The sequence below is a fragment of the Gymnoscopelus microlampas genome, assembly GCF_963454915.1.
Source record: "Gymnoscopelus microlampas genome assembly, chromosome: 4".
Classification (NCBI taxonomy): Eukaryota; Metazoa; Chordata; class Actinopteri; order Myctophiformes; family Myctophidae; genus Gymnoscopelus; species Gymnoscopelus microlampas.
In genome coordinates this window covers 36,922,421-36,937,981 of record NC_139941.1, presented here as the reverse complement: position 1 = coordinate 36,937,981, position 15,561 = coordinate 36,922,421, and the positions used below count along the sequence as shown (strand labels likewise).

Here is a 15,561-nt window from a genome sequence, read left to right as displayed (position 1 = left end):
ACAGAAATTCACTTCTTACAGTCTGTTGTCCAAACAGACTGTATAAAGGCATGGGAGTCAAACAGCAACACTTTATTTTTCTTCATTTAACTTTCTTTACTTGCTGACCAATTGTTCTGCTTTATTTGATTTGTTCAGCGTCTACTTACGTGAATTGCATCTCTGTGTGTGTGTGTGTGTGTGTGTGTGTGTGTGTGTGTGTGTGTGTGTGTGTGTGTGTGTGTGTGTGTGTGTGTGTGTGTGTGTGTGTGTGTGTGTGTGTGTGTGTGTGTGTGTGTGTGTGTGTGTGTGTGTGTGTGTGTGTGTGTGCGCTCGCGTGCGCGCATGTGCAAAAAGTTTGGAAAAAAAACGCAAGGGCATGTGCAAAAAGTTTAAAAAAAAACGTTCAAACTGCTTGACCACTTTATTCCCTTAACATAGGCCAGGGATTCCCAAATGTCTTCATACCACGTGACCCGACACATCATTTACTACATGCCAATAAACCATACGTCACAACAATGTCTTTACGCAAAAAAACACCTTCATTGCTCACTACATCTAAACAATTACTCTACTTTTGCCCCAATAACACAGGAGCAGCTCTACTTACTGTATGCTTGTGCACTGCTCATACAGTTGAGTCTTATTCAGTTTAAAGTGCTTCACAGGATCGATTACACTAGGGCCAAGCTGAGTAAACTGTTTCAAACAGATTGCTCTTGTATCAGGTGTTTTTCTCTTTGGCAGACCAGACACAGACTTTTTTTTTGTTGCCCAAAACGTTCCTGTTTTCGGACGTCCCTTTCTGGCACTCTTTCTATGGTCTGTGTCACTTAATTGCTATTTTTGGTGTGTCTCCTGTTGAGGACAGGTTTACTAGTTGTCAGGCTTGACCTAGTTGCGATTGCTTCACTCATAGCCAGATGTCGTATATTACTTCATTGGAAGAGTCCTAACCCCCTGGCAAAACATCTTGGTCAAATTATTTATTGTATTTTCTTGGTTTTCATAGAATTTGTGACCCTTTTCTCTCTTATATTGACTACGATAGACACTTAATTGGATTATGTTTTTTGTTTTGTTTTCCCCCTTTCTTTTAACTTTTTATTTATTTATTTATTCATTCATATATTTCACTCATGTGGGAGGGAGGGTGGACAAGTGGGAGGGTATATTTGTCTTGTTTGTGTTAGTTTTATGTAAAAACACAAACAAAAAAAACCAAAGGGCCGTTTTTCATATTTGCATATTGTGTATACTCTTTGAATAAAATCTGGACATAATGTGCGCAGCGAAGTATTTTATGGAATATTCCCTCGTTGACAGCAGAAGTCAGCGCAGGGCCAAGCCTCCCCCGACTAGTCTCAGCACCATTCCAAGCCATACCGAACCATCTGGCTGCATAAGGGGGGTACAGAGGGGCAGACCAGTGCCAGCTCTCCAGATGTTCCACAGGGACAGGCAGGGGTCACGTGTGAAGGATATGAGAGGCAGAAACAGCTGTGCAGTGACTCCCAACTTCACACACACACACACACACACACACACACACACACACACACACAGTCCCCGCTGGACACGTCAGTCATCAGCTGCATGTTCCCCTGGCCTGCCGTCTGTCTGATACCCATCATTCCCAGTCCCTCCATCACTCACTCCCTCCCTCCCTCCCTCTCCTGTCCACCCTTCCCTCCTTCTGTTCCTCCCTCTCTCCTTCCATCCATTTCCCCCTTCTTCCATAGACTATAATCACACAGCAGTCTTACTTCATGCTCAGGGTGGATACGGTGATTTCTTCTCCCATCTCTTCTAGTCTCCGTCCATCCCTTCATTCCTTTCCTCCTTCCATTCCTGACATAATTCTTCCCTCTTTCGATCCCCCCGTCCTGCTCTCACTCCTCCATCCACCCTCCCAGCACAGAAATCCCCTGAGTAAGCAGACATAGGGGCCAACAGGAAAGATCAATAGTGTCATCTGGTGAACAAGGGGCTGCCAACACCACCACCTCCCTAGGGAGAGAGTCCCCTCGCCCCACCTCCTGCCCCCCCAGTGCAGTAATCCAGCATACAGGAGTGTGTGTGTGTGTGTGTGTGTGTGTGTGTGTGTGTGTGTGTGTGTGTGTGTGTGTGTGTGTTGAGGGGGGGTCACTCTACCACCGGGCTGTCCTCCAACCTGCTTGACTCACTCACACCATCTGCTCAGATTTACAGGGCTGTACTCTTTTCATTTTTGGGAGGGGGGTGGGTAGGGGTGATGCAGCCATTCACACAGCTTTGGTCTCGTAGGATTGCTTATATCTTATGGCTCACCTATGGTCCACCCCCCCACGGGCCGGAGGTTTGTGTGTTCCAAGTCCCAGGGGAGAAAGAGAATAGAATATTGCACACACAGACTGTGAAGGCTTCTTTGAAGCGCTTGAAACTCTGGCTGACAGTTCTTTTTTAATATCCTGAGAGGGGACATTGAATAAGTAAAGATTTAATATACATATAGCCGTGAGATGACAATGTGCCAGAGAATTGCTCCTGTCATCTTGCTCTGTGTTGTTTACACTCAAAACGGCCGATGCTATAAAATCACTGACACAACAGAGAACTCTAACATGTAAATAAGTAAGCCTGTTAGGACCTGGTTTGACTCACTCAATCAGTTTTTTTTTCCTGCAAGTTCATTGTCTTTGTATTTTAAGCCTTATCATGATCCGGTCCACACTCTGTGTACCAAGAGCCAGCCGTGATAGCATCTTGTCACCAGTGCTGAGGCCAAGGGGATAATTGAGTATTATGTAATCGTACCGCAATGGATTTGGTTAGGTTCTATTCACACTCTGCTGGCCCTCATTAAAATGAACATGTGTAAGCATGTTTACGCGTGTGTTGTGTTTTGTTTTGCATGTAGTCAGTATATTCAGGGCATCTTTGCATTTGTTTGTTTTACATTTCTTTATGTGTGTCTGCGCATGCACGTGCATGAGGGCTGTAACCATGCGTCTGTATTGTATTTGTGTGTATCTGTATCAATTTACCTGTGTGTGGGCATGTGCCATCCTGTGCACACACATACAGTATGCAGGTGTGTATGTATTTTTGCAACTGTGTGTTTGTGTGTATGTTGGAGTAAATTTTAATGATGTATTGGGTCAGGGTCTGTCCCCATTAGAGCCCATTAGAATCATCATTAAGTTTCCCTGCTGCCTTGCTGTTGCCTGGCTTCCACTGTGAGCAATGAGCATGAGAAGGCTTTCTGTGTCTGTCTTCCTGGTGGTAGTGGGCTGTAACACCAGACTTCTAACCAACACCATCACTCGCCTTGCATTGTGTCTGGGAGAGCAGGTTACCACGGCAACATCAGCCCAGGGCGACATTTTGACTGGATATTTGCCTCTCTCTCACTCCCCATCTCTTTCGTCGCTCCTCTTGTCTTTCCTCCCTCCCTCCTCCCTCCGTCCTCATTTCCTCTCCTTCCCATCGTCTTTTTCTCTGTTCCTTCCCAGAGACAAAGCCCTGACTCTTCCATCTGTATTCCAGACACCTATAAATCTGTAGCTCTATATAAGCCCAGACCTCAGAATTCATTTGAAAATCGTGACACCTCAGCCAGCCCCAATTCCCCTGTAAAATGTGATGGCTGAGATTTGGGAGTGGAGTTTTAAAAAAAGAAGGGGAAAAAAGGCTTTCTGCACCCCCTCATTTATTGGTCTTTTTTTATTGGTGTTAGGATCCTTGACAGATTAAGCTGGCTGTTAATAAGGACTGGGTATCCCATTAGCACAGCCTGTGTTACACAAGCTCTTACTGCCTTCAATAGCAGCTCTGGACTCGTCTTGTTTTTTGTTCGTGCTGAGGATGAGCACACATGGGGTTTGTGTTTTTTGTAGCTAAAGCACTAGAAGATGTAAGCCTTATGACTGAAGTCCATCTGTATCCCAACCACACAGTGAAAGCCATTGAAGACGTTCCCTTTATCCTGCCTCTGCATCAGTAGTGTGTGTTGTGGTAGCCAGTATGGAAGTCCCCCTTAGTGTATTTAGCCCACAGCTAATCTGCAGAAATTCCATATACAGTTGTAGCATTGTAGAAGTCATTTTTATGTATCCTGCTTTGTTACTGTATGGTGGTGTAGATGTAGATGTTATTATATTGTATTGTATTGTATTATATTGCACAATAGAAGCAACAACATACATATGTATATAGTAACATGAAACGCTCCTGTCTATCAATCAAGAAGTTAGGTGAATTCTTTAATAGCTGAAAAGAGAGCAAAGACGAAGTAGTTAGTTTGTTACATAAAATGTTGATTAGGAGCAGATAAGAGGGCCCCAATCTGTAGACACAAGCTGTGTCTTCCTCATCCGCTATCTGTGTTCCTGGTGAAGATTAAGTGATGTTTGTATAGTTAAACGATTCCACAGCTGACAGCTTTTGATAAGTTCAGTGGCTTAACGTCTGTATTGTTGTGGTCATTGTTGCATCATTACCGTTTTCCTCAAACTGTATTTCTTGGAAGCCCTGCGGTCTTTGAGGTCTCTCTCTAGCTGGCTATTTTTCTGATATTCAAGGAATGGTAAAAATGGTACAAGTACTTAATGACTCATTGTTAAGAAAGAAAGAAAAGAAAAACACTGGGTAATGCAGCGATATTTTCTGCCACTTCCATCTGTCTGGTACAAGCGGTCATGTAATTACAGTCATTAAAGTGCAACAAGCTAAGCTCCAAAACGTTGGCTGCTCTGTGGAATGCCGGGCCGTGAAAAGCTTCTCACCCGGCTGAAAGGGCCCCTGATGAATTGCTTAAGATGAAGTGGCCTAGTTCAAAGTCTTTTGCTGTGGCTTTGCAAATCCCCTGAAAGATCTGGAAGAGAGGAGAGAGAGGCGTAGTGGCAAGAAAGGCCACGATGAGGGGCCGTGATCTCTCTTCACAGCACAATTGAAACATAATTATTTCATGCCAGATTGTGTGCTCAGCAAAGCCCTGAATGGGGGCCCGACATTTAACTTTAATTAGCTGTGATTTATTCATACCGACTAGATCGCCGGCAGAAATTGGATCATCTGATTATAGTCAAGCATGAAAATGACCTGATTAAGCACTTAATGAAACCTAGGGAGACGGGAGAAGAGAGAGGAACCTTGGGCAGAAGACATGGAGCAGAAGTACAAAGTGGTGGGGGGGCATGTTACACCAGACCAGAACCAAGCTTTGTCCCCTAGATACATGCAGTTCCAAATGGAGTTCATTATACATCCATTATCTTTCCTTTTAGCATCAGCTCCTGTTAAATCAAACCAGAAAGTGGCTTGACACATCTGAAATGACTAATAATTAATTTGTGCCCCGAAAGAGCACAGTACTGCATTATCATGGCTAAAATCACAATCCTAATTTTGTTAGTGATCATGGTAAATTAATAATAATTGATACATTTCTCATCTTACATTAACATTTGCCTTTTTATGGAAAAAGAACTGAAAATGTTTCAGTATTTACAATATCAGTAGTCTCTATGGTTATATCTTGTAAAGTAAAGTATCTTGTAATGTAAAGTATCATGTAATAACTTTTTTAATAACGTTTTGATTTGGTGCTATATACTGTAAATACGTACAATTTACTTGACATGGCAACCCCTCCCTCCTATCTCTCTTGTGTCCCAAAAAGTATAAATGCATTTCCAATGACACCTTCTTTTCTCATTATTTCCTCGATGCGAACAAATGAGTTTATAGACAAGACTCCTTCTCTGACGTTTGCCATCTGCTTTTTTTTGTCTCCAGTTGCGCCAACGAATGAGAGGAGTCCTGAATCCAAGACTTGCAGCTCAGCCAAAGTCTCGGGGCTCCAGCGCAGCCAGGAGCAGAGCATCAACGGCCAGGTGCCCTTTGCGCCACCGGTGCCCAGCAGCCCCACCCCAGCCTCGGCCCCCACGGGCTCCCCGGCGCCAGCAGCGGCGGCTGCACCGCCTCCCTCTGCCGAGCCTCCCAGGGCGCGCCTCCCCACCCCGCCTCCCCTCCACGTCAAGCGAGAGCAGCAGCCTGTCTCCGTCCCTCTCTCCGTCCCTACCCCTCCCCTGCTGAGGGCTCAGCCCCACCCCCACACCCACCCCCACCCTCACCCTCACCCCCACCCCCACCCCCACCCCCACCCCCACCCCCACCCTCACCCTCAGTCTCCCCACCCTCCTCACCCGCACCCGCATCAACACCAGGAGTCGCGGCCACTGCCGCCCTCCCAGCACCACGCACTTCGGCCAGTCATTGGCCACCAAGTGCACCATCCACTACAATACAGCTCCCTCCACGACATCAAGTAGGTGTTTCTAAGACCACAAACAAAAGGTTGTTGCCCTTACGACAACTGTATAGTTTATAATGAATGGCCTTATTCGAATATACTAATCTGTCTATTAAAGGGATAGTTCACCCCCAAAATGACTTTTTTTCTATCGATTAGTCACCCCATGGAGTCTTGAATTAATGGATATTTTTTTGTTTTTGTCGCATTCTAAGCCAATAATTTGATGACCGGCAGCGGTCATCAAAACAAAAGAGTCTCCTTTGTATCTCCTACCGGAACCGCTGCCTACCGGCCCGGTTTTCAAAAAAAAAATTGTTTTGGGTGAACTATCCCTTTAAGGTAATTAAAAGTATTTTAATACCTAATAGTATTGTTTTAGCATTTAACAAACAACTACATAGTACATGTGTGTAACAATGCAATGCAGATGTGTATCAATATGATTTTCTTACATTTGCATCACATCCTTGTACTGTGAGTACATTGTGTCGTGTATTAGGAAGATGTTCCAGTAGAAATGTGTACTTAACAATACATGCATATGTACTTTGCACGTTTATACACAAGCTAATACACAAAGTTATTTATGATGGATATTTTCAGGGCTAATACAGAAATGGTTGATACAGTTGAAGGTCATTTTAAAGTGCTTCTATAAACTGCTGCCTCGAGGCATAAATCAGTATGAAAGGGGAAAAAAGGAAAGGAGGATTTATATGACACAGTACAATATCCTCCGTGTTTCTATAACAGTAACCCACTCTGTCTTACAGTAGTTCAGGCATTCATTAACAGCTTAGAGCATAGATTTACTGCTGGTTTCTCATCATCTCTCTTTCTCAGATTGCCTGTTTTTCACTTCACTGCAGGAAGCTTAATTGGCACGATACATGGTCAAAGCATAAGAGCAAACCTACCATTACAAACCAAGCAATTATTATTATTTATAGGAAAATACTGCCCGTACGTAGCAGTATTAAAAAATGTCAAAGGTTGTGACTCGTGAGTAGGTTTTAGACATATATTTAGACATATCTACAAAGAATTACACCGATAATAAGTGACAAATGGCAGATTAACTCTTTCTGTATATAGTACTGACAGGAAATGGGGAGAGAGAGATGGGAAGTGACACGCAGCAAAGGTCGTCGGGAACGGGACTCGAACCCGCGACACGCTGTCAGGCTACATTAGCAGCCTAGGTGCCCGGACCGATACGCCAGCCGTCCGGGCCTGAACAATACTTTTTGACAAGACCGAGTTTGACAGGAGATTTTGACATTTCCAGTGATTGTTCTCAGTTTCACCACTCATTGGTGTTTGTCTGTGCAGAGCACCATATTAACTTCTCTCTCCCTCCTGCTTCACAGCCACAGAAACAGCCCGGTGGGTCTACCCAAACAGCACCACCTGCCCCCCTCCCCTCACCACCACCACCACCACCACCTCAGTGGGCTCCCGTCGCCGGCCCCGCCGGCCCTGCCCCTATCCATAGCCAACCTCTCTACCTCGCACTATTCCTCCCTAAGGAGCCAGGCCCACCGCCATCCGGCCATGTTCGCTACCCCTGCCACCCTGCCACCGCCGCCAACCTTACCCACCAACAGCCTAGTGGTCCCTGGGCATCCTGCTGGCACACCGTACCCAGGTACCAATATATTCTGCATCTCACTACCACATAAGTACCACAGTTGCTCTCCAGAGGACCCAGAGTACTGTCCTGTTTTTTTATTCTAGTCGTCAAACTAATATAGTTTAAACTATAAACTAATATAGGCCTGAAACATGAAATAACAGCGTGTTAGAGTAGAAAACTAGCAGAATTCTGGGGACCTGTAGTGTCAGCAGACGATTGAATTTATGTACATGAAAACGGTTCCTAAACCAATTAAAATCACTTTTTTAACTCCACCAAAAACAAAATGTAAAATAAATGTTAACATAAGACATTAAATCCTTACTGGACATTCCCGGCATTGCTGCTTTCTAGCTGTTCATAGAGTATGATCTATGAACATAAAATCATTAAAGTACATTAGACTTTGTTTAAACATCTGGACATCCACAGTAACTTGGCGTCCCTGTTTTGGGAATATCACTATAGGCGAAAATCTTCAAATATAGCAGACCTACACCTTGTGAGCTTGTATATTGGCTAGTTTTGCCGCACGACAGCATCTTACAATGAAATACCACATAGGGCTCAAGTGGTTAACTGTAGGCTGCGTGCTCACTGCTGAGCCATAATGCTTTCAATAAACACTATACATTTGTGAACCGCTTTCTAGCTGCCATTGAATGAAGCTGTCTTCATCAATCTGACACTGTGTGAGGAATGATGTCTGTCTGTCTCCTCTTCTTCATAACCTATCTACAAGCTCACAACGTGTCTCATTGGGAGCTTGTGGCTCTGCAAAGCCATCCTATGATGAATCGTGCTCAATAATGTGTTGTAGCAAACGTGTGGCAGAAGGGGGGAATAATTATGAGAATAAGAGTATGTAAAATCATTATAATTAAAATGGGTTAGGTTCAATGGAAAGGGGAAAAACAGCTCTTTTATAGTTTTCCCTTTGGGGATTAATAAAGTATCTCTCTCTATCTATTATGCCACCTATTTTGAGCCATTCTCTATATGTCTTGTAAGGCGGTTTCAACTTGTGGAGTTCCAGTAAAAAATGCAACTTAAATTTTCTTAAATTAGCCTTTCATTACATGTCCTGGCCCGACATCTAAAACTGTCTCGAGGCCAAACTCATTTGCCGACACCTGGTCTAGGGGTTTGTGTATTATGAACACAATTGGTCATGGCCATGTTCAGGGGAGGGAAAGCGAAGGTTGTCCCTGCATTAGCGACTCCCAACTGGCTGGGGCGGCACCCGTCAACGGGGAGTGTTGAACGGGAGGAGTAAGATGGAGGTGCTACATCCTCCCGGTGGGGGCTCCTCACTGGCAGGTGAGCCAGTAGGGTACAATAGCAGTGGCAATATAGAAATGTGCTGGGAGCGTTAATGGGCATAATGACTAAATTGGGAGACAAAAGGGGTAAAACTAATTAGCTGCTCTAAGTTTTACTAAATCGATACAAAAATAAATGTTCTGTTGAGGACTACATATACAATCAAAATATTAACTTAACCATGAATTAGTAATATAAAACCTTTATATTTATATTATACTAACTTATTCTGTAATCCGGTGCTTTTCCCTTTTACATGCATTGCATTATGTTAAAGGAATATTCCAAAATTTAGAAAATAAACTCTGATTAACAATTAACTATTTAACAGTTAGTTTTCATGCAGTCTAATCAGAAACATATAGACCTGGAGCACCAGATGTAAGCACACCTGAACCTTATCTTGGCTGGTAAGAACAGAAAGTCAAGAATTACCTTTCACAGTGATGGATTATCGCTTAACTTTTTAAATCTGCAAATGGATATGAGGTCACTGGAACAGTTCAGTACACAACAGACATTGGAGACCGGTCACAGAATGTTTGCACAATGTTTACCAATGCAATGGCCAGTGCTGTAAAAGCTACCAGTTATACTCTACAATAAATGTGCCATAGCTCTGCTAATTGAAAGCTGTCCCTCAGAGAAATGTAGGTACATAAGCTACATGGCAATAGTACAGTAGCTTGCTTAAACATACTTCACGCCAAAAGTTTCTCTGAGGTCACGTAAAAAAGAATACAAGCAGTCAAAACAAATTTGTAGGTAACAAACTGTTCAGTGAAAATGTTTATTAAAAACAATGGGGTAATTAACTGAGCCTTTTTCCTTTTATTATAAAAACGTTGCCAGAAGTGTCTAGGAACTGATTGGATCAGCACTATGGAGCTGTTTCCAAAACTATACTGTATGGATCAGTTCCAACGTTCTAATCCAGAACCAGTCCTTAATTAATTGAGTGTATTATTCAACTGGACACATGCGGCAAACAAATATATCTGGGAAAACAAAAATCTAATAAATAAATCTTGGCCTCATTGTGCACAACAATGCTAATATAAACAAATGTGTTGCAGACAATACATAGGCTATAGTGAAATAAAACAGCATAGTGTGCAACAATACAGTGAACTCGATTGCATTTAAATAGTAGATATGGGTGTAAAGAGGACAGTATAAGGGTTTCAAAGAACACCACTACAACAAAAGGAGTAACTTCAATTATTGTTACTTTCCAAACATTGTGTGACGGCTCTCTTTGTGAAACTCATCCCTGTTGGAGACAGCTCTCTTGTTCGCAACTTTGCTAACAAACCACTTGATTAAAAATAAGGGGGAGAAAAAATCCGCAGATGCAATCATGGAAGGAGAAATTGTTTTTCTCTTCTCCAAACATGCTGGAATATGAACATTTTAATGATTTAACGGCAAAAGAACTGCAAATTGTCTCCAGCGATGATGGGTATTAGCAAATGTTTTTAGCTATATGCAGGTGACGTATCAACTTTTATTTTATTATGGTTAGCTAGCCTTCCTTATGGAGGGAGAGAGGGAGAGAGAGAGTGCGTGTGTGTGTGTGTGTGTGTGTGTGTGTGTGTGTGTGTGTGTGTGTGTGTGTGTGTGTGTGTGTGTGTGTGTGTGTGTGTGTGTGTGTGTGTGTGTGTGTGTGTGTGTGTGTGTGTGTGTGTGTGTGTGTGTGTGTGTGTGCGTGTCCGTGCGTGCGTGCGTGCGTGCGTGCGTGCGTGCGCGCGTGTGTGCGTGCATGTGCGCGTGTGAGAGAGTGTGTTTTCTGCTGGGATGACTCTTGGTTCTCTCTTGTCTTTAGATACCAGCCTGTTGATATCATTCAACCAACCAATCATGTATTGCCAGCCTCATTCGGGGATTCTGATTGGCACATTGTCACAGGCAACTCTCTTACCACCACCAATGAGTCCCCACGTAGAAAACCCTCACAGCATGAGCTGGAGAAACAGGGAATGCCAGGTGACTATTCGCTTTTCTTCTCTTTCTACGTTTTGTTGTGAAGACTGACAGGGCGCCCGTGCCTCTTTTTTTTTTTCTTGTGTCCCCCCCACCCCACCCACCCCACCCCCCTTTTCCCCCCAAAACTTTTTTTTGTTTTTCTTCCCCCTTTTTGGTTTTCTTCCCCCTCGCTCTCCTTTCTTACAGAGCATGACCTCCTGAGGCAGGAGCTGAACAACCGCTTCCTGGTTCAGAGTTCGGAGCGGGGCCGGGGGCCGTCCGCCTCACCGCTGGCCCCCGTGTCGCTCCTGAGGGCCGAGTTTCACCAACACCAGCACATGCACCAGCACCAACACACCCACCAGCACACCTTCACGCCCTTTCCCGCCAGTCTGCCCCCGCCCGCCGCCTTCCTCACCGCCCCGCCCACCGCACCCCCCATGGTGCGTACCCAAGCCAGAAATGTGAGGATAAGTAAAAAAAACAAAACAAATTTAAAGAAAAAACAAATCAAACCAAAACATAACAAAAGGTCCCATACTGCCCTCTTGACCCCAAAACCCACCCCTCCTCCTCCCCTTCGTTCGATCGACTATATCCCACCCAACTCCACCCTCCTATTTTATTCTTTGACTCTACCAAAGACGCCCCCCCCCCCCCCCCCCAAACTATAATTCCTATCCAAAATCTGTTATGTTGATAATGATAACGTCACTTTCATTTTCAGTACTTTATTTACTCTGGTTTTGGCCTCTTTAGCCCAGTGGTTCTCAAACTTTTTCCTGTCAAGGACCCCCAAATTGACACTTATTAGCCTGCGAACCCCCATTTGAAAAGATAAGCCAGGGACCCCAATAAGAGAAGGTTTATACGGCTCTAGCAGTGATTCTCAACCATTTTAATGTCAAGGACCCCCAGTTTGACATGTATTAGGCTACGGACCCCCATTTAATGGCATTTATACCTCTGGGACCCGAATTTATGTTATAAAATCAATGTTAATTTAACTCTGGGAGTGTACAAATGGAACCAAATGGACCCGTTAGGGTCCATTTGGTTCCATTTGTACACTCTCAGAGTTACAGACCCATAAGGGTCCATTTGGTTCCTGTCCATCATTTAGCTGGGGACCCCCTGGAACCCCCTCAAGTACCCCTGGGGGTCCCCGGACCCCACTTTGAGAACCAACGCTTTAGCCTATATGCTGTCCCACTCTTGAACGTTTGACAGCTGTGATAAGAAGCTACAGCAGTAGCTCTGCGTCTGATGTGCAACCACTGAGATGAAAGAAATACACAGCCCATTGCCTGCCATTATCTTCTAAAAACAGACATACTGGTTGACCAAATGCCTGCACCTTGTCATACACTCACTGAAGATCATACCGCTAAGTCTCATGCTTCATATATCATATCGTCACTGTCGGGCGGAAACCTTGACAACACTTTTCAGGAATTGGAAAAAAAAGAGACCGTGTTCCAATGGATTCAATTGTGTTGTTATTTAGTTACAAGCTCTTGCTATTACTTTTCATTGGTTAACCCATTGAGACCTGAGGCGATTCTTTAGAATGTTTTCTAAATCCTAACAGTTTTTTGAAAAAAATCTAAAATCTTTGTTCAAGATTCAAGATTTTTCAAAAATAGCAGATCTACAAGCTCATAGCGCGGCACTCGGTGCCGCGCTATGAGCTTGTATATATATATATATATATATATTTTTTTTTTTTGAATAGCCAAAGAAATCTAAAGTGACACAGATGCGTTCCAGGTCTTAACTCACTGAGTGCCATTAACGTGTTTCACGTGTTTTTACCGCTATGGCGCTGGGTGCCATTAACGTGTTTGACGTGTTTTTGAAAAAATAGTAAAAAAAAAAAAAATTTAAATATATATATATATTTTTTTTTTGAAAAACATGTTCAGAACCCAAGATATCATCATCTGAAGATGTGCAGCTCCATCCACTCCTTGTTTAACTTAGAACTGAAAAAGGCTGTATCTCGCTTCCTAAGCACTTTTTGTTTTCTGTGAAAAAAACTCTGGCACTTTTCAGAATCAATTCTGAAATAATTCTGGCAATCCTGGCACTCAGGGAGTTAATGGGTTAAATAAACGTTTGTAAAGCCTATAGACAGATATAACCATTTTCAAGTCTGTCTGTAGGTGAAAATTGTCAAACTTTTTCAAAAATAGCAAATCTACAGGCTTACAGCATATCACATTGTGATGCGTTGTGAGCTTGTTGATCGGCTACTTTCGCTGCTTTTTGCGTCGCGCTGCCATGTGACGAAGCATAGAATAGGGCATTCATTTATGAAAAAAACATTAAAAAGATAGAAGGTTTCTACCCGACAGCAACGATATGTTGGCTCCTTTTTCCAACACATGCCAAACAGTCCAGAAAACAATCTAACCCTATGCAGTTGATTTAATTCATTCATCTTCCTATCTTTGAACTTGACATACGTGTTTCGCTGTGTAGTGTTTTGCCTGTGAACAAAAGGGTAATGCCTGGAGGCAGGGCTTTCAGTTGGTTTTCATATGGATGTGTTTTAAATGGTTTTGAATGTTCTTATTTGCCTGCACACAGAAAGGAACAAAAAGCACACATCAACCAGGACCTTGTGTATTTTGTGTGTGAGCGTGTGCGTGCGCGCTTCCGTGCGCCACACTGCACCAGTGACAGGTTGAGAGCCTTGGAGCTGAGTGACTTCACAGCAGATTAAAGGGGGGACATGACATCACCACAAAATGTTCTGATAATGGTCGTAATTGCTTCAGTGCTTTGACTGCCATCAGGCACATAGACTGGCAGCCATTAGATCGCCCCACAGAGGAGGGGGGTAGGGTGCAGGGGTGGGGAGTGTTCTAGGTTAAAAAGAATAATACTAAAATAAAATAAGAAAAAAAAATATAAGGCTATTCATCCCTAATTTGAAATGCATGAAAACCTCCAAAAGCCGTCCCTGGGCAGGAGGGCACCATTTGTAGCTTTTCCCCCCTCCTAATAGACCTAATCTGTCATGTATAGTGACCTCTGATTAAGGGGAGCCCATTAAGGGGATCGCCAAGATTATCCTCATCCTGTACACTAGAAATCAAAAGCTTTCAGCGTTCAGATAAGTATGGAAGTGTTTAAATAAGTATTTAGATTGTTCCTGAACACAGGCTTTTATCTTCTCCCCCTTCCTCCTCCTCCTCCTCCTACTCTCCACCTCCCCAGTTCAATCTTGACATGACAGGGCATTCTTTTCCACAGCCCTCCATTTGAGAAAGATGAAAGGGGTCATTTTCTTTGCCTGGCTAATGCTGACATTATTCATCCCATAATGTATGCTCCCCACTGCCCCTTGTACCACCCATTCCCCTCTTGTCTCTTGCTGGGTTGTTGAGATTTGAGACCACCAGCTTAATGCCTTCTGTATTTATTTCGTTTTTCAAATTTACTGAAAGTGTGTTTATATTTAACTGATGCCTTTCTTGCTCTCCCTCCCTTTCTCCCTCCTTCTGGTAACAATGTGTTGTTATTTTTCTTTAATGCCTGTTTAGACAGAAAGGAGTTACACGGATTGTTGTGGTTATTTTTGAATGTGTCATGAGGGGCGAACCTAGTATGATGACTCAGCTATGCATCTATCTATCTCTCGCTCTCTCGCTCTCTCTCTCTCTCTCTCTCTCTCTCTCTCTCTCTCGCTCTCTCTCTCTCTCTCTCGCTCTCTCGCTCTCTCGCTCTCTCTCTCTCTCTCTCTCTCTCCCAACTTATTTCTCACTGTCTGTTGCTATGATCCCACCCAACATTTTTTTTAAAAGTGATGATATCAAGCACCGCAAAAAAATAAGAAGAAATAAGTGAATTAGGTGTAGCTCCTTCAGCTGGGCTGAAGCAAACTAGTTCCCGGAATGTAGAATAAAGCGATTTCATTGTTTATTCGGAAAATGCATTTCCATCGCTCTGTTTATTACATAATTTATTTATAGAAAAGTCTTCTTCGCCTCGAGCGAGCATTAAAACTTTTTGCAATATTGTTGAAATATGCGTTTGCTAATGCATCATAATTCGCATAAAATACTCTGGAACTTTTTCTGTTTCTCTCTCTCTCGCTCTCTCTCTCGCTCTCTCTCTCTCTCTCTCTCTCTCTCTCTCTCTCTCTCTCTCTCTCACTCCTTCTCCCTCTCTCGCACACTCTCTCTAGATGCCCCATGTCATTACAACTATGCAACAGCCCTTGTCTAATGGCTGTAATTAATGAAATTATGAAGCCTCTGTATTTGTTTATTGTTGAACGCCCTCAAGCAGCTGGCTTGCCAAATGGCATTACCGAGCATCTTACACTAACACCCCCACTCCCCACTCC

At 43.5% G+C, this 15,561-nt stretch overlaps 1 protein-coding gene across 12 annotated transcripts in view; it reads left to right on the top strand.

Moving 5' to 3' along the window:
• The window catches only part of fbrsl1 (fibrosin-like 1), a 386,897-nt gene that overhangs the window by 355,300 nt on the left and 16,036 nt on the right, over window positions 1-15,561 (top strand). For 10 of the 12 annotated variants that reach the window (XM_084053868.1, XM_084053873.1, XM_084053878.1 and 7 more), the window contains 3 exons: window positions 5,761-6,292; window positions 7,651-7,928; window positions 11,412-11,668. In XM_084053868.1, the coding sequence (XP_083909994.1) occupies window positions 5,761-6,292; window positions 7,651-7,928; window positions 11,412-11,668 (1,067 nt within the window). Of the gene's footprint in view, window positions 1-5,760; window positions 6,293-7,650; window positions 7,929-11,064; window positions 11,226-11,411; window positions 11,669-15,561 lie in introns of all 12 variants that reach the window. The other 2 variants (XM_084053872.1, XM_084053877.1) reach the window with 2 other exon arrangements.